Raw genomic sequence first — 19648 nt, 5'->3', positions numbered from 1 at the left:
CAGTAATAACAGGACCTGGCATGAATCAAAATATCAAATCAACAGAAAATGGAGGGAAATCCACCCACCATAACCCTTTCACAACCGTCTGTAGTGTGGTAGTGAAAGGGTTAACCCTTTGTCGTGTGGTAGTGAAAGGGTTAACCAACATGGGAGACAAAAACATTAGTCAGTGAGATGATTTATTTTGTTCATAAATGTTTATCCTGTTCATTATACAGAATAATTTATTAGATTACTTATTCTTTATGGTTGGTCAAATTACCTTAGTGATTCCAATTTTAGATTTTTTTTTTACAATAAACATATTTGCAATGTTAAAAAACATAGCTGTTCCTCGTACAAATGAGATGTTATCAGTAACTAAAAACAGTACAAAACGTGCCCCACAATCGTAGATGACCATTCATGTCCTGAAAAATCAGAGTATGTGTGACACATTGATTTATATGAAGGGCCGCAGCAAAACAACGGCCCTGAAATGAAAGAGTTTAGTGTGGGTTGATTGAGAAAACACAAATTCCCTAATGGAATGGAACATAAAAAGGAAAAAATAACTTATGGTAAATAATATTTTTTGTAACAAGTGTAAATGGGTGGGGTACTACCTTTGAAAGATAGAGCACAAAGTTCCATAGTGCATGTCCATTATGATTCGATATTAAAAAAACAAAAAACAATAATAGTAATAATAATAATAATAATAATAATAATAATAATACAACATTCAGTTATATAACCGACGAACGCTCAAGTCTCCCCTTATTAACCTGTTGCATTCTGCTAGAACAGCTTTTTCCACTCAGCAGGAAAACAGTTGTACAATCAATTACCTGACACTAGAGGGCGCCACAAACCCACATCTTCTTATGGGTTTCTATGATCAGCAAGCACTATGAAGCTAAAGCTTAGAAGACCCTCTTTCAAAGAAAATATATTTACTCTTAATATAGTATAATACAAATAGAGTACTTGGAGACCAACACCATTAACATCATAGTCAAAGGATCACTCTTTAAAAAAAAAAAAACTTCAGAGAGACATTAGGCCTTTATCAAATTATAATTTCTGAAATATAGCATCTCCATCCTTGATCTCCTTCCAACTCACTCTCTCTCTCTCTCGCTCTCTCTCTCTCCTTCTCTCTCACATAAACAGTTGTCAACTTGCAGCAAATTCAGTCTGTGTAAAGTCCTTTCCAATGTAGTCATTGCAGTGTTCTCATCATGTTGATGACGTCTCATCTCCTTCAACCCTACATGCGGTTCCATTTGGTTTCTCTGGGGTGCCTGGGGAGATGGGGGTACAGCGTTCAAGTTATTAAGTGGAGAAAACTGACAATTTGTCCCGCAATTGTAAACAAAAAAAGTGAATGAAATGGTTTGATCACCGTCCTGTGTGTGGTCCATATTTACTATAGCAGACAATCTGATCCCTTACCTTCAGTGCTCTCTGGTTGTGCTTCCCGTCCCGCAGTCTGCACATGCTCAGTCTCCGCACTGCTCTCTCCATCTTTGGCCTTCGACTTGGGTTTCTTTGCCACAGGGGGCGGCACCTTGGCCCCTTTCCTCTGCGGGTCTGCCTCCTTGACCGGCTTTGACACAGAGGCGGCGGCGGCCTCCGCCGCCGGGTTCCGCCGTGCGTTTGCCTGAGCTTCTGGCGAGGAAGTGGTCTCAATCACCACCCTCTTGGTGCTCTTGGAGAAGACGAAGCTGGCGCTGCAGGACGGAGGGGACTGCAGGCTGAGGCGAGAGGCAGGCCCGTCTTTTGATCTAGCCGCTGTCCTCAGGCGGATGGCCTCCTGTAGTTTCATCGACGGGGAGGTCGGGGACTTCCTCGTCGGGGACGTGACAGCGGGTGGAACCATGCCGGTGTGGGACTTAACAATGGCTGGTTGTGAGGTGACTATGGTAAGTGGGGGTAAGGATGTGGGACAGGTCACGATCAGGGACCTTCTGATGGGTTTCTGAGGAGCCTCGCCACAGGTGGCTGGGGACGGAGTCGTCTTGGGCTGTTGTTGGGCCCTCATAGTCACCTCAGGCAAGGGGGCCTCGTCCGTGGCAGGGGGAGATGTCTTGCTTTGCGACTCCGGCTCTAGGTTCCGGTTCTCTGTGCTCACTGGGCTAAGCTTGAGGTCAGCAGTGGCCTGGTCAGGCAGAGGGGGAGGTTGAAGCATGTCAACAACAGGTAGAGCAGGGGCCGGCTCCGGGGCCTCTTGTAGAGCAGGGGCCGGCTCCGGGGCCTCTTGTAGAGCAGGGGCAGGCTCCGGGGCCTCTTGTAGAGCAGGGGCAGGCTCCGGGGCCTCTTGTAGAGCAGGGGCCGGCTCCGGGGCCTCTTGTAGAGCAGGGGCCGGCTCCGGGGCCTCTTGTAGAGCAGGGGCAGGCTCCGGGGCCTCTTGTAGAGCAGGGGCCGGCTCCGGGGCCTCTTGTAGAACAGGGGCCGGCTCCGGGGCCTCTTGTAGAGCAGGGGCAGGCTCCGAGGCCTCTTGTAGAACAGGGGCCGGCTCCGAGGCCTCTTGTAGAACAGGGGCCGGCTCCGGGGCCTCTTGTAGAACAGGGGCCGGCTCCGGGGCCTCTTGTAGAGCAGGGGCAGGCTCCGAGGCCTCTTGTGGCATCAGTGGGGTTTCTAGAGGGATTTCAGTGGGAGGCGGAGGGTGGAGCTCTTGAGCTGCTGGATGGTTACCATCAGTGGGGGGGGGAGGAGGTACCACTTGGGGTGGAGGGGGAACCTCTGAGGGAGGGGGTGGTGGTGGAATACTCTGGGGTGGGGAGAGAACACTCTCCAGTGGAGGGGGGGAACTTCCTGGTAGAGGTGAAATGGTCTCAGGTGGAAGATTAATATCTTGGGCTGATGGAATGGGGTCTTCTTGCAATGGTGGAGGAGAAGGTTCTTGGGGTGGTGGTGGTGGAATACTTTGGGGTGGACAGAGCATGCTCTCAGATGGGGGGGCAGATTCTTGAGAAGGTGGAGGAGCAACCTCTTCAGCGGGGGGAGGGGAGACAACTTGAGGAGGCGGAGGGGAGACCTCTTGAGGAGGTGGAGGGGAGACCTCTTGAGGAGGTGGAGGTTCTTGGGGTGGTGGTGGTGGAATACTTTGGGGTGGACAGAGTATGCTCTCAGATGGGGGGGCAACTTCTTGAGAAGGTGGAGAAGCAACCTCTTCAGCGGGGGGAGGGGAGACAACTTGAGGAGGTGGAGGGGAGACCTCTTGAGGAGGTGAAGGGGAGATCTCTTCAGGAGGTGGAGGGGAGATGACTTGAGGAGGTGGAGGGGAGATCTCTTGAGGTGGAGGGGAGATCTCCTGAGGAGGTGAAGGGGAGACAACTTCAGGAGGTGGAGGGGAGATCTCCTGAGGAGGTGAAGGGGAGACCTCCTGAGGAGGTGAAGGGGAGACCTCCTGAGGAGGTGGAGGGGAGACAACTTCAGGAGGTGGAGGGGAGATCTCCTGAGGAGGTGAAGGGGAGACCTCCTGAGGAGGTGGAGGGGAGACAACTTCAGGAGGTGGAGGGGAGATCTCCTGAGGAGGTGAAGGGGAGACCTCCTGAGGAGGTGGAGGGGATACCTCTTGAGGTGGAGGGGAGATGACTTGAGGAGGTGGAGGGGAGACAACTTCAGGAGGTGGAGGGGAGATCTCTTGAGGAGGTGGAGGGGAGATCTCTTGAGGAGGTGGAGGGGAGACAACTTGAAGAGGTGGAGGGGAGACAACTTCAGGGGGTGGAGGGGAGATGACTTGAGGAGGTGGAGGGGAGACCTCTTGAGGAGGTGGAGGGGAGACAACTTGAGGAGGTGGAGGGGAGATCTCCTGAGGAGGTGGAGGTTCTTGGGGTGGTGGTGGTGGAATACTTTGGGGTGGACAGAGTATGCTCTCAGATGGGGGGGCAACTTCTTGAGAAGGTGGAGAAGCAACCTCTTCAGCGGGGGGAGGGGAGACAACTTGAGGAGGTGGAGGGGAGATGACTTGAGGAGGTGGAGGGGAGATCTCCTGAGGAGGTGGAGGGGAGACAACTTCAGGAGGTGGAGGGGAGACCTTTTGAGGAGGTGGAGGGGAGACCTTTTGAGGAGGTGGAAGGGAGACCTTTTGAGGTCGAGGAGAGACCTTTGGAGGAGGTCGAGGAGAGACAACTTGAGGAGGTGGAGGGGAGACGACTTGAGGAGGTGGAGGAGAAACAACTTGAGGTGGAGGGGAGACAACTTGAGGAGGTGGAGGAGAAACAACTTGAGGAGGTGGAGGAGAAACAACTTGAGGAGGTGGAGGGGAGACAACTTGAGGAGGTGGAGGGGAGACGACTTGAGGAGGTGGAGGAGAGACGACTTGAGGAGGTGGAGGGGAGACGACTTGAGGAGGTGGAGGGGGGGCTGCATAGGGCGGTGGTGGAGGAATGCTCTCGGGTGGAGGGGAAATACCCTGGAGCATAGAAGCAGCCAATATGGGTGGCAGTAGTTGTGGAGCACTAGGTGTCTCTGTAAGATGTTCCGTGTTCCTCACGTTTGTGACAGACGTGGTTATAAGAGTTGAATCAGCACGACCCGCCACAACCAGTCCCTCCTCACTTAATAATGGCGGAGGTGGAAGGGGCAAGTCGAAGGGAGTCTCAGTGGCTTGTACCATTGGTGGGGGGGGTGGGGGCCAGGAGGGCGACATAGGTGCCGGGGCAGAGTCTGTGGCGTCCACAGGGGGGCTCTGTTTGGCGGGGGGCAGGGGGGGATAATGCGACGGGGGAGGAGAGGGAGACGGCGACACGCGCGCTGATATGATGGCAGATAATCCCATTTTACTCTTTAGCTCCGTGACATAACTCTGAGGCGGTGGCGTTGCCTTTGCCGCCTCTTGTTGCGCTGCTGCCGATAACCTCTCTTCAGGTTTCTCTACAACTTTCACCGACATCCCGTTTATTAAGTCACTTCCTTTGACCTTCTCATCCTTCTCTGCCACGTTACCGTTTCTTTTCACGTCTAAAGACTCCAGTCGAGTCAGTCCCCCACTGTTCTCTTTCTGAACCTCTGGATTCAACCGCTCGCTTTCTTCAACTTTTCCTGTCCCTAATGCACTCAGTGTTCCATTAGACTGACTCTCCTGGCTCCTTTGCCCCGACAAGCTCTTCACGGAGCCCTCTTTAGATACAGAGGGAGACAGTCTCTGCTGTCTCCTATCCTTTGGGTTCCTTCTTATAACAGCGTAAACGTCATTAGGGGCTGGGGGTCCCAGCAGCAACTCAAAGGAGCGTTTGCTGTGAGCCCACACCTCCGGCGGAGGGGGCGGAGGGGCATGGATCCTGGGCGGGGGTGGGATGTTGAAGAGCTCTCTGAGGGCCCTGACCGAAGGGCTGCTATTAACTGTCGGGTTGGGCTGGGCCAAGGGAGGCTTGGTGCTCTCAGGGGCATCTGGCTGCGAGAGAGAGGATGGATTGGAGATCGCAGGGGGAGGAGAGGAACCAGGAAAGAGGCTCTGGAGCTTGGCCAGGATGCCTCTCTTGTGCCTCGGGGAGGAGCTGTGGGTCTTTTTGGAGGGTGTGGTGGGTGTGCCTCCCTGGCTGGAGTAGCCACTGGAGGGGGAGACTGCAGTCTTCAGCCCGTTCCCCTGGGATGGTGCCTGTTTCTCAGGTGATGTGTCTTTTGTGGCTGGTTCATCTACCATTACAGACTCCCCCTTCTCTGGTGTCTGCTGCTGGGATTTGAGGGGACTGACCGACACGGAACCCGTAGAGTCATCCAAAGAGCTGGTGTCTGCATTGTAGCCTGTGCAATCTGTGGTCCTGGAGATCATGGGAGAAGATTCAACCTCCGTAACGGCTCCAGATTTGTTTTCCACACTTTCCCCACTGGAGGCAGAGGCACTCTGGGGAGTAGAGCCCCCTGCAATCACCCTCACTTCTGCCAGGTCCCGTGACCGTCGTTTCATCTTGTGGAGGGAGTAGGAGCGGTTTGGTGGAGGCGGAGCTCTCTTGGGCTTCATGACGGAGAGGCTGCGTACAAAGGGCTCCTCTTTCTTCGCCTCGTCTCCCCTGGTCCTCGGCTTGCCATTGGACGTGGCCATGGAGACCCTGCTGGCAGAGGAGTAGACACGGACTTTGTCCTCCTTAGACGAGGAACCCTCCGCATCTCCCTCCCGTGATCTCCCCTGTCTATGGGTGCTGTTGCTGGAGATGGTGGAAGAGTCGGACACCAGGGTCTCTGAGGACTCGGAGCGGCTCCAGCCAGAGCTGTCAGACAGATGCGGGACGTTGAGGCGGGAGGCGGAGGTGAGTGTCGAGGCCCTGGAGGAAGCGCGGGAGGAGGCCGGGCTGGCCAGCAGAAGACTGCTCTTGCTGATGGTGCGGACGCTGTTGCGGCTCTGCCCGCGGCTGATTTCCACCACCTCGATGGAGGGCGGCAGCACGGCATTGGGGATGATTTTGGACAGATAGGTGGCCTGGGGGGACATGGACATGACAGGGCTGGGTGGGTGCTGCCGGAGGCTGTTGGCAGTGGTCATCCAGGGGACGGCCAGGGACCGGGGCCTGTGTGAATCCGACAGCTGGGGGCCCAAGTGCAAGAGTGCCAGGTCGTCCCTGTGGCCGGCCTGCATGGCGTTGAACTGCCTGACCCGGCCCTCACTGAGGGGCTCCTGGGGCTCAGAAGCCTGGTCACCATTAGGGAGCAGTTCCTCATCCAACACCCGACTAAGTGTCCATCCTACCCTATCCAGCCCTGGTGGAAGACAAGAGAACGAATGAGGACATATTCACATCAACAACAAAAAAAGATGTTTACATTATTAACCCTTGTGTCTGATAAGGACAACATTGTCCTTTGAGATTCTTATTTTTTTTTTTTATACCTTTGCAGTGGTTATGTTTGTAGCAAAGATATGTGGCAAACGTGTGTATCTTTGAATTATCTTTGAATTTTTTTACTTTCATTCAGCCTGTAGAATTTAAAGTTACACTCTTACCAAAATTGTCCTCTTCAAAAAGGCCATAAAAATATTATATGTTGAAATAATTGTTCAACTTCAGCCCCCTTTTTTTACCTTTATTTACTCAGGGTAGGTTCTCTGAGCACGAATGCTCTTTTTCAGCTACGCCCTGCTTCACATTCACAGTTCCATTCACACCTGGGAGCTTCCCGGTACAACCACAGTCTGACACCGTTGGCCACTGAGCAACTCCACTGAAGCAGTTGGGAGTTAAGTGCCTTGCTCAAGGGCACTTCTTCAGCGTGTCAAGGGTATGGAAGAGAGTTATTAATTCACTTCCCCAGCCAAGATTTTCTTCCTGCCGGTTTGGGGGATCGAACCAGCGACCTTCCGGTCACAAATCCGCTTCTCTAACCTTTAGGCCACCGCTGCCCTTAAAATCTGCCCTGATCATAACCACCAAATATTAAATTCATTTTAGAATTTTAACCCTTTAAATGCCAGTGTTTGTGATGGCATCACAAATTATTGTAAAAAAAAAAAAAAAAACACAAATGTAAATATTTTCAATATATCAAATGCAAAGTAGATTTTTTGGGGGGGGGGGGGGGGGGTTATTACAGGCTAGCATGTGTCAATAATTAGCAACAACACTGATTTTGATGGATTTTTAGTTTTTTTTGTAATGTCAGATTTAATAACAACGCTTTTCAGAAAAATGGGAGTATTTCATTTTTTTTTGACATTACAAAAAAGCGAGAAAAAAAGGGTTGAAGGTCTGGTACATGTGTAAAGCATTAAATGACAGGAAATAGACACTAATGTCTGTGCTTTTATGCAATTCATTCAGACGCAAAGCCATTTTTAATACCGTTTAAATGATATGTGGTGTATAAGCAAAGGGTGTATAAGCTGCTCACCCAGTTCTCTCTGGACGTGTTGTGGGATCCCCATGACCGTCTTCCTGTGTCTCCTCCTGGTCCTGGTCTTCTCTGGCTTCAAGGGCCTGAACGTTGATGCTGAAGTGGAAATGACACATGGGAGAAATATTCCCTTTAGATAATATACACAACATTGTTTTGGCAGTAATATATCATACCAAACTGAGTGGAGATTTTCATAGCTTACTTAACTTGTATGTAATAAATGCTAATGCATCTTTTTCCATTCACATCATGATCTCTAAGGAACTGGACTATGGTGGATACAAATAAAGCACCACATGGTCTTGGGAATACTTGGCCACCAGCTGTGCATGTATTGCTTCATGTCAGCCGGTAAAGGGAAAATTTATTGAGATGACCCATTCCCGACCTGGGGGTGACATTTACAGTATATCATTTAATTGAGCTCAGAAGCGTTCCCAAAGTCCACATCTCTAAGACCACCCATTTCTAAAATGTCAGAGTAAAGAAATCCAATCCACTTTATTTATAGAGCACATTTAAAAACAACAAAGTTGACCAAAGTGCTGTACAAGTCAACAAATATCACACAGAGATCAAAAGCACACAGTAAAGCATATACAGTACAGTATGTCACATAAAAAGGCGAGTCTCTCAAGCTGCGTCAATGGCCAAAGAAAATAAATATGTTTTGAGGCGTGATTTAAACACCTGCAGAGTGGGGGCCTGCAGAGATGCTGACGTTAGAGCACGAATAAGGAAAGCACGTACAGCATTCGTGCAATTACGGAACATCTGGAGCTCAAAAGAACTGACTTCCAACACCAAAGTCAGATTCTTTAACACCAACGTCAAGGCAGTCCTACTATACGGAGCAGAGACGTGGAGAACTACAGCTGCAACCATCAGGAAAGTGCAGGTCTTCATTAACAGCTGCCTGCGGAAGATCATCCACATCCGATGGCCAGACACCATCAGCAACTGCGAACTCTGGCAGAGAACAAACCAGCTGCCCGCAGAAGAAGAAATTAAGAAACGCAGATGGCGCTGGATAGGCCACACCCTGCGAAAGCCCGCAAGTACCATCACCAGACAAGCCCTAACATGGAACCCGCAGGGCAAGCGGAAAAGGGGCCGCCCGAGAAACACCTGGCGCAGAGACCTGGAGGCAGACACCAAGACCATGAAGATGACCTGGAACCAACTGGAGAGAACAGCTCAAGACAGAGATGCTTGGAGATCACTTGTTGACGGCCTATGCCCCAGAAGGGGTAGCAGGCGTAAGTAAGTAAGTAAGAGTGGGGGCCTAACATGCAGAGGCAGCTCGTTCCAGAGCTTTGGGGCTGCCAAAGCACGGTCCCCCCTAAGCTTCAGCCTGGACTTAGGAACAGCCAGGAGGAGCTGATCAGAGGAGCTTGAGGGACCTTGAGGGACCTTGAAGGAACATAGGTTCCAGCAGGTCCGAGAGGTAGACCGGTGCCAAGCAAACAGCAAAATCTTAAAATCGATCCTAAAATGTGCAGGAAGCCAGTGGAGGGAAGCCAGTACAGGGAAACTGTGCTCTCGCTTACGTGTACCAGTTCTGGACTAACTGCAAGCGAGAGAGGGAGGCCTGACCGACGCCAACATACAAGGCCTTACAATAATCAAGAAGTGAGGTCATAAGACCCGTTACCTTGTCTGGTGAGGCCAGAGCGAGAGGACCTCGTGGACATCGTGGACTGTGTGGAGACGGTGGAGGCCGTGTCGGGGATGGTGCTGTCAGACATGAGGCCATCCTCCTCCGTCTGGCCCGTCACCGCCGACTGGCAAGAAGCACAGAGGATTTAATGAACACCTATCAAGAGTATGAGGTATGAAGAACTGTGTAAGCAGCAGGATGCTCAATGTGGACTCTATGCGACACTAACCCATCCATTCTACATGCATTGATTGCACACACATCCACACACTCACTTTAAACACTCACCTTTAACATTCACTTTAGAACACTTTTTTTTAACACTACACCATATTTGATCTATGTATTACTAAAAGATTTGCACTACCTCTCTACCTCATTTTAGCATTTGTACTTTGTATATTTTGTATAGTGTTTGGTCTACACACAGTGTCTGGTACATTTGTTTTGTACAGTATGAAGCACAATCTCTGGAGGCTCATACAGAAGCAAGCATTTCACTGTAATGTACATGTACCTTATATGTGACAAATAAAACAAAACTTGAAACTTGAACTTGAGGTACAGGGAGAACAAAAAACGGAAGACGTCGGCGGTAACGGGCCACTTACGATGCTGCTCTCGTCATCTCGGTAGTTGACCCCGACGTTTTCTGAGTAGAAAGTGACAGATAAGGCTGTTAGTTGACTCGTGTCATAGTTCATATTCATTTCTTTAACGAGACACATTCACTGACATGTTGGCGTGCAGCACAATAGCAACCATATAAGACTCTACAGAGAACTACTAGGAATGTCTGATCACTAAGCGTGTCCGACTCTTACCACCTAAACTGCACAGACTACAACGTATAACGTATATTATGCCAGTTAGGGTACCTATGTATACTGTATACTTTACTCACTCATTGTATATATTCAGATTCTAAGTGTTTATTGCCCATATTTATTGTGACGAATAATATAACTGACAGACACTCATCTGCACCTTTTATTACACCGCTTACTTGCTCACATTCTTATATTCAGAATTAATTATATTGTTTACACTGCTTATTTTCTATCTTACTAGTTTTATTGCTTATATTTATGTCTTATACTATTACCCTGCCCGTACCTCCCCTCCTACTTCCCCCATGCTGCTATGATGCCCAAATTTCCCCAAGGGGATCAATAAAGGAATATCTTATCTTATCTTATGTACTGGTATATAAGATAGACAAGGGGGACTTAATTACCATCCTGCTGGGACAGCTTCAGTCCTTCCTGGGCCTCAGTGTGAAGGTCCTCCAGGTACTTGGGTCGGCTGCCCTCGATGAACACGTTCTCCTGGAACAAGGGCGCGCCCACGGCCTTCTCCTCATTCTCCTTCTTTGGGACAGCTAAAGGGAGAAAGAGAGAGAGGGGAAGGGGGAGGGGGATCAGCCAGGATCAACTCAAAAGCTTTGGGTTACTGTAACAGGGGACAGTGTAGCCATATGGACATTCAAGTATTATGTACAACTCTATTAATGAATAGCAATGATTTATTTATTTTTTATTAATTTTTTTTCTTACATACAGACATATGCCCAGCCCATATGGGCTTACAAGACACATAAACAATATAGTATACTTAACAATAAGTATATAACCAAGATGGCCACAAAAAAGAAAACAAAAGAAAACATAACAAGCTGTAAACAATGTACTTCAAAGAAACAAGAGGAATTCATATAAAATTATATAGGATATAAAATGTGTTTTGTCTACAGTATGTGCATTGAGTATTTACTAGAGTCGCGAGAAAAACAAAAAAGGATAATGTGGCTACAATAACAATGTGACAACAAGTTAGAACAGATAGGCTAAACCTCAGCTCCGCTCATGCTGGATTAAACTCCATCGACTTTTCTTTAAGAGAGGATTTCTTTTATGCAAGGATTATTACATCACAAAGCCACTAACAACAAGCATATGCTTTTTGATGTAATAATCCTAATAACTCTGACCTTAATGTCATGCACTTGTCCTAATAAACTAACCTACACTGTAACACGCAACACTTTGATGAACATTGTTACTCAGCTGATAGAGTTATACCCTTCTTGCTGTCTTGTCGCACAGAACTTGTAAGTCGCTTTGGATAAAAGCGTCAGCTAAATGACTAAATGTAAATGTAAATGTGATATTATAGTGGTTGCGTCATAAAGTGGGAAGGTAAAAAGGAAACAAATAAAGTAGCCGTCATATCATGGTTACATACACAACGCATCATGTGCGCTCATCTTTATTCAACTTGTCGTCTGTAGTACCATGTAGTCATAAATTAACAACTATAAAAAAATGTTGCCAATTTGCCATGAGACACAAATAAGGCTCACAAGAGGAAAAATATAATAACCTAAAACTGGAAGAGGACATGCTTTTATACAATTCTGAATGATACTGCTGGGTAGGTACAGTAGTCCCGCCCAGGAGGCTAAAGACACGGGATAAACTAATTTTAGTGGACTCGAAACAACTGTAATTCTCAGCTGTCATCTGTTGCTTACTTGGAATCTATAATAAATCAGATCGCAGATAAACGGAGAAGGAACTATTTGTAACTATGTAAAAAGTAACTTAAAAAAACAAACAAACAACAAGAAAGGTGCACGTGTCATAGCCAATTTAGTGATCCACAGCTTATTTAACTGTTTTTAAGTGTATACATATACTCCACGCAACATCAGGCTTGGATTCAGTTTTGAATTTTTGCATCAAATGGTTTCACCACCGTCTTTGTTTCTTTGATGTTAATAAACATAACCTTGCTACAGAAATAGAATACAAAGATAATAATAATAATAATAATAATAATAATAATAATAATAATTATTATTAATAATAATAATAATAATAATAATAATAATAATAATAATAATAATAATAATAATAATAATAATAATAATAATAATAATAATAATAATAACACTTGTTTTATGTTTCTGCTCTTCTGATTTTACTCTCTCCAGGATTCTTCTCTTAAGACTTACTGAGGAGCACCTGGCAGGGACTGCAACCCCATAATGCAAGCGGTGCCCTCGCATTTCCAGGTCAAAATATGTGCTAACGACCCGCTAAGACACTTTTATGTAATGAGTGACAGCTGCTCACGCTGCTGTAGTGGCACTTTGTATAGGAATTAGTCCCGACAGCCATGTGCTCCCATTGAGCCCTGCTATAGTTACGGTCTGTTCTGTAACAGTATTAGAGGGGTGGACATTCAACCTGGACATCCAAATTCTCTGTGACTAATGTCAGGACCTCTGCTTAAAAATAGAAACATTCACGTAACCCGTCATCAAAATGCCCTTTTTCCCCCCTTATTGCGATTTAGACATACACAGATCTATTGAATACCACGTGACGTGAGCTTCTGTCACATTCACAGAACACAATATATCACCATACAAACATTCACAAAACACAATATATCACCATGCAAACATTCACAGAACACAATATATATATATAATTAATTTAAATGAATGAAAATGTACTTAAAAGGTTATGCGACGGCCCGCTGGTACAGTTCCCAACCAGACACCTGTATTGCCCTCTATAACTGTCTTATGTGAACCAGTTAACCCAGTCCACCCTGCTCATGTGAACCAGTTAACCCAGTCCACCCTGCTCATGTGAACCAGTTAACCCAGTCCATCCTGCTCATTTAAAAGCATCCCCCTTGAATGGGGGAGTGATCAGGACAGGAACCCAAAGGATCAAGTCATAATTCAATCGAGCTCATGGTGTCCGAGACGGTGACCTGCCACGTCGCTCCACTCACCTCTCCTCTGGAAGACTATTGGGAGGCAGTAGAAGTTTGTATGGAGGAGGGTATTGCTCAGAAGGACCACCATGGCTTCTATATGATGTAGTACATCTATTCCAAAAGTACGCAGAAATGATATCCAGATATTGTAGAGAAAGAAAGAAAAACAACAAGAAAAACACAATATATATATAATATAAATATATATATAAAAAAAAGAGAAATCAAGAGGGTGGTTCTCACAGCGCGTTAATATAAGAAATCCTCTAAGGGTCGAGACAGGATGATAATCTAACTGGTTGTTTTTGTCAGGACAGGTCCATGCGATGTGGAGAGCAGTTCCACAGCTACCAATGAGCGCTCAGACGCTAATCCTAATTCCTGCTGCCCCTCTACGTGTCTACCAGCCCCCCCCCCCCCCCCCCCCCCCCTCTTCGAGGTACCCCCGGTATCCCTCTGTTGCTCCCCGCCTGTGGGCATACTGACTCCGGATTGGCCGGTCGGCGGTTATGACAGAACAGAGATCATACATGTCAACACACAGAAGGAGAAAGCTGTTTTTTTAGGGTCAGTCCCAATTCGATCCGGGCCAACTCCCTTTTTACTTGAGCCACTGCTTTAGCCGTAAATCCTCACTGCTGTGTTTAATCGGGGGGGGATTAATGTCTAAATGGAAATCCAGGAAACTTTCAAGAAGTACATTTACTTTCTCTGATTCAAGTATTCCTCCTCTTTATCTCCCCACAAGGGGGAGTAGGTGAACTGAAAGTGTCCTCTGTATTCAAAGGAGAGACAAACGAGGGTTGGTGGGGGGAGAACACGGAGCCCTTCAGCCCCACTGCACATGGTCACACATGGAAACATGTTGCCCAACATTTAACCAAAATGATCTAAGAATTCTTTCGGCACAACGAGAATAGAAAACGGATGTCTAACATTTTCCATTTCTCACAGATGTTCAAGGACCTAGAGGTCGGGGATGCATTCTGAAGAGAAACTCTAAAACTATTTCACGCTCGCCCTCACATCTCATCTACCATTAACCCCTTCACATGTATGTTTTTGGATGTAATGTTTATTCTGAATTCTATCTCGAGTTCCATCCTGACTTTTACCGCTCCATCGCTTTCAATGGCCACAGTAGCCGTCGTGACATAACCATTTAAAACGTTCAGTTCTTAGAATTCTAATAATAAGAATCCTCCTTTTTTTTCTCTTCTCCCCCTCTCTTTTCACCACTTCCGATTAGGAAGCCCCCCCCGCTCACTCATAATGCGACTAAAGGGGTTTGTGCACGTTCTGGTGCATTGAGCAGACATGACATGGAATGTATGACATCTGAACAAATGGAAAACATTCCCATAGTCATGTTGCTGCCGACTGACTCAGACATGCCCTCGTCTGCAAAGAAATGATTCACACGTGTTGCCAGTCGCCATTTACAGCAGGCCTACCTGGTAGCGGGGTGGAAAAGTGACGCCCTATCCTGATTTGAATGTTATTTCAATGTGATCCAACCGTAGATAAGGAATCCATCGATGAGTTTAAAGATTCAGTACGATGAAAATCTAGTTTTCAATCTTGTTGCATTTTTCTTTTTTACATTTAAGGAATGTTGACATAAGATTTACCAAGAAGTTAGAACTGTTGTTGTGAAAATGATGACTAACGCCCTTTGATCTCTATCCCCCAGGATATCAACAGAATCAAGCCAATGCAGGTATCCAATCAGCTTCCTTTAATAATATACACAGGTTACCCTGATTGGCCCATCAATCAGTCTGTCAGTTGTCAATAGTTGTAAAGGATAAAAATAAATAAAAGCTAGTTAGCCCACAAACAAGTAATGAAACTAGTTTGCTCGATCGATCAATTTGATACGATCGATATACTTTATTCATCCCCTAGGGGAAATTCAGGGTAGCTCTCATAGCTCACACAATAGTCATTACCTATTAGTTTTAGGTCACTTGGAGATTCATACGCGTAATATTAAATATCTGGTTAGGGGAATGGGGAAATATCCTGCAGCTGAATGGGGAAATACCATATGGAAGAATGACGAGGCATGGCTAAAAACTGATTAAACATAACTTTTCACAATAGCGCTGATGCTCAATGGTGGCCAGTGTTGGAAAGTAATTGCTTGACTTACTAATTGCACTAACAAAACAATGTACTTAATAATTGCATACAAACAATGTACGTGTTCTGCCGAGTTTCTATACAGACCAATTGCAATGGAGGTCAATAGGAAAAGTGTCTGTTGTTTTTCCCAAAAAGTAGAAGGGGCCGTGCAGAAACCCAAAGTAGCAGGATGTCCCGGTCTGATGTATACTGAGAGTAAAACACTTTCCAATGTGAAGATATCTGGAAAAACTATACTCATTGACATTAACATTCCACAATAAGCAATGTATGACTGAATTAAAACATCACTGTACTGGATCTTTAAGTGAGCCCTCAGTAAATATGTACTGAACAAAACACAAATAAAGTTGATCGATTGTTTTTGAGCCGCCTAAAAGAGAGTAGATTAAAAGATAAAAAAAACATCGACACTGATCTTGTTATGGTCACACAGCGCTGTGTTGGACACGCAGCACAGTCCAGTGTTGTTTGCATGTCTGTTAATGAGCGTCCCATATTATCACTGGCTCTGTGATCCCATTGTAATTATGTCCATATTAATTACTGTGATATTAAAGGCACCATCTGTCACTGGGGGGGGGTCAAGGAGGAAGCTGTGGGGTGGGGGGAGGGGGATTAAAGCGGTTGGTGATTGCGTGCATGCGTGTGTGTGTGTGTGTGTGTGTGTGTGTGTGTGTGTGTGTGTGTGTGTGTGCGTGTGTGTGTGTGTGTGTGTGTGTGAACCCCAAACCGATGTTTACAACAGGGATTTAGATACCATACTGATCTAATGGACATGATACTGGCTATCCTGCTTTAAGTCCTGACGTGAGAGACTTCAGCCTCCCTCCAGTGAGAAAAACAATGGATAAAAATAAATAAAAAGTCAGCTTAAAAAGGGGTATTATGATTACGTCTCCATGACGCGTGTACAATAGTGGATTTGAAGTAGAATATTTCAAGTAAACAAACATCTGGTGGCAGGTTTGTTTTGGTCAAAAGAAAAGTGGATTTCTGTCATTTAAACCAAGCTACAACAAGTAGCAGGAAGTGGATCAGTTAGCCTAGATTAAAAATCGGAGAGAGGTGTTTTTGGCCAACAGCTATGCCAGTTGATCCGTATCCGCTTCCATTAACTTGTGCTAAGCTAGGCTAGCTTGCAACCGGATAGCTTTCTACTGAAGGCACAGAGAGGAAATTGGTATCCATCTCCTTGACCTCCTCTGGAATAAATAAGAAGACGCCGGTGAGCACATTTCCCCAAACATTTTGGCGTGTTCCTTCTAAATTCGATAATAATTCAACAATAATTCATCTTTTAAAGTAAAGCCACACCCCTTCACAATTCACATGAACAGTGGTGTCACATTTCAGTGCTAAGTGATTCAGGTACATGAGCTGATGATACGGTGGTACAGTATGAGAGCCAGCCGAGTGGAATATCAGAACGTGCCTGTTACTCAGAATCCAAAACAGTCACCAGTGACTGACACACAAAACACAAGTCAAATTTTACAGTGTAAAATAGAGGGGGGGAAAAAAACACAATACATAATAGATGTGATATTTCTGGTGATGATAATACTAGTCTTAAATGTGACATGAAGGACAATAAGTCATTTTTGTTGCGACCAGTTGCTGCCTTCTCCCCTTGTGGGGCAGATCTCAGATGAAAGAACGCACGTCGCACACCGACGCAGACCTACTCTGCCGTTCATGTTGGAACTAGATGAGACCTTAGACAGGGATTAAGTATACGCACATACCCCACACACACAACACACGTACACATGTGGTCCACACACACACACACACACCCCACACACACACGTCACACACACAATGCTATCCCTGTCCTAACTTGCCCCTCTCTCTTGTTTTGCACTGCCAGCCAGACAGACAGACAAGACAGCCATTCAGAGACATTCTCTCCAACTCCAAGGGGGCCGTCTGCCAGGTGCCTAAGCCCCTCTAAGCACCACAAACCCAAACCTGCATAGTAGTGTGAGAGGGCTGGTTTGTGCGTGCGCGCGCGCGCGTGTGTGTGTGTGTGTGTGCGGCGTGCGCATGGTCATGAGCACACAAAGTGTTAATGGTTCCAGGTCAAAGCCTGAGTGTCCTATTGAGTTCTTCACAATTCTTCATGTTTTGAGTGAATTCAACATAAACATTCTTCCAACATATGAGAGAGAGAGAGAGGGGGAGAGAGAGAGAGAGAGAGAGAGAGAGAGAGAGAGAGAGAGAGAGAGAGAGAGAGAGAGACATGAAGAGGAAGTCATGCGTGGTGTGAGTACAGTAGGATAACAGTCACACCCGGGGTAATAGATATACTGTACCTACAGATGTCTGGCCCACTGGGGATACACTCAATTTCACCTGCAGACAATACAATCCCTTCTATTCTATAGGTACAGACATGGACAGGTATGCGCGCGCACGCACGCACACACACACACACACACACGTGTACGTATTTCTCCTGAACCCACTGCAAAATTAGTAGTCAGTCACAGTACATCTGCCAATTAAGGCCATTAGACCAATTAAATGTCCTGAAATCAGTACACATGGTTTACCTGTCATTCCGCGAATCAAACGCACCTAGGAGGTCAGAAGTCAGCAGACCCACTGTTCTAAAAGTCACCGGCAGGCCTCCCCTTGATAGGCTTAAGCCATGAACGACGGGATCAAATCCCATTAAAAACGGCGCAGGAGAATGTAAAACATCCAGGCCTGCCAGGGCCTGCGTTGGGGGAAGGCACCGCTATGCTACAGACCAATACTGACAGGAGGGTTATTACAGACAAACCCGGCGATCTCATTAGCAGGGCAACGGGGCGAGGACCTGAGAAGCTGCAGAGAAGGAGACGTCATGCACCCACGGCCGAGCGTATGAGGCAGTCTGTATCAAGCAGTCTGTATCAAGCAGTCTGTATCAAGCAGTCTGTATGAGGAAGTCAGAGTGAGGCAGTCTGTATCAAGCAGTCTGTATCAAACAGTCTGTATCAAGAAGTCTGTATGAGGAAGTCTGAGTGAGGCAGTCTGTATCAAGCAGTCTGTATGAGGAAGTCTGAGTGAGGCAGTCTGTATCAAGCAGTCTGTATGAGGAAGTCTGAGTGAGGCAGTCTGTATCAAGCAGTCTGTATGAGGAAGTCTGAGTGAGGCAGTCTGTATCAAGCAGTCTGTATGAGGAAGTCTGAGTGAGGCAGTCTGTATCAAGCAGTCTGTATGAGGAAGTCTGAGTGAGGCAGTCTGTATCAAGCAGTCTGTATCAAGCAGTCTGTATCAAGCAGTCTGTATCAAGCAGTCTGTATCAAACAGTCTGTATCAAACAGTCTGTATCAAGCAGTCTGTATCAAGCAGTCGGTATCAAGCAGTCTGTATGAGGAAGTCTGAGTGAAGCAGTCTGTATCAAGCAGTCTGTATCAAACAGTCTGTATCAAGCAGTCTGTATCAAGCAGTCTGTATGAGGAAGTCTGAGTGAAGCAGTCTGTATCAAGCAGTCTGTATCAAACAGTCTGTATCAAACAGTCTGTATCAAGCAGTCTGTATCAAGCAGTCTGTATCAAGCAGTCTGTATCAAACAGTCTGTATCAAGCAGTCTGTATCAAGCAGTCTGTATCAAACAGTCTGTATCAAGCAGTCTGTATCAAGCAGTCTGTATCAAACAGTCTGTATCAAGCAGTCTGTATCAAGCAGTCGGTATCAAGCAGTCTGTATGAGGAAGTCTGAGTGAAGCAGTCTGTATCAAGCAGTCTGTATCAAGCAGTCCGTATGAATCAGTCTGGATGAGGCAGTCTGTGTGAACTGTGAAGCAGTCTGGATGTGTAAGTGAATGGGTAAAATGTGAGGAACAAATCAAATAATGTTGATCATAGTTCCTTCCTTTTTGTGTGACACAACAAGCCCGTGCATAAAACACCCAGAGACGTCAGGTGTGGATCTTGAACTGTTGGCAGGTCCCTTGAATTCATACAAGTAGGATCCAGTGCAGGCTTATTGCAGAGCCCCAGTCCTTTAGCCCCGGGCCTGGAAAGAACAGCCCGTTTGCGGGACGGGGAGACTGACTAACGCCGTCAACAACCGGCACAGTAAACCACTTTGATTTTAAATGTCACAAAATGTCAACCAGTCAGTCAACCACCAGAGATCTCTGTGTGAATCCATTAATCTCACCCGACTGTAACGGCACCGATTGATGATGACTCTCTTAACACGCCGAACGAAAACATTTATCGGCCT

General features: G+C 46.6%; 1 protein-coding gene across 1 annotated transcript in view; it reads right to left on the bottom strand.

Annotated features, from left to right (window-relative positions):
• Positions 1-165: 165 nt before the first annotated feature.
• LOC311225720 (uncharacterized protein) overlaps positions 166-19648 on the bottom strand; it is a 54512-nt gene continuing 35029 nt past the window's right edge. Inside the window, exons 3-8 of the mRNA XM_084311114.1 lie at positions 10719-10862; positions 10093-10133; positions 9476-9605; positions 7816-7914; positions 1441-6687; positions 166-1289 (exon numbers count right to left, since the gene is read on the bottom strand). Of these exons, the coding sequence (XP_084167240.1) occupies positions 1225-1289; positions 1441-6687; positions 7816-7914; positions 9476-9605; positions 10093-10133; positions 10719-10862 (5726 nt within the window). The 3' untranslated portion in view covers positions 166-1224. The remainder of the gene's footprint in view (positions 1290-1440; positions 6688-7815; positions 7915-9475; positions 9606-10092; positions 10134-10718; positions 10863-19648) is intronic.

The sequence above is a fragment of the Notolepis coatsorum genome (assembly GCF_963971535.1).
Source record: "Notolepis coatsorum genome assembly, chromosome: 3".
Lineage (NCBI taxonomy): Eukaryota > Metazoa > Chordata > Actinopteri > Aulopiformes > Paralepididae > Notolepis > Notolepis coatsorum.
This window is presented reverse-complemented; position numbering and strand designations above follow the sequence as displayed.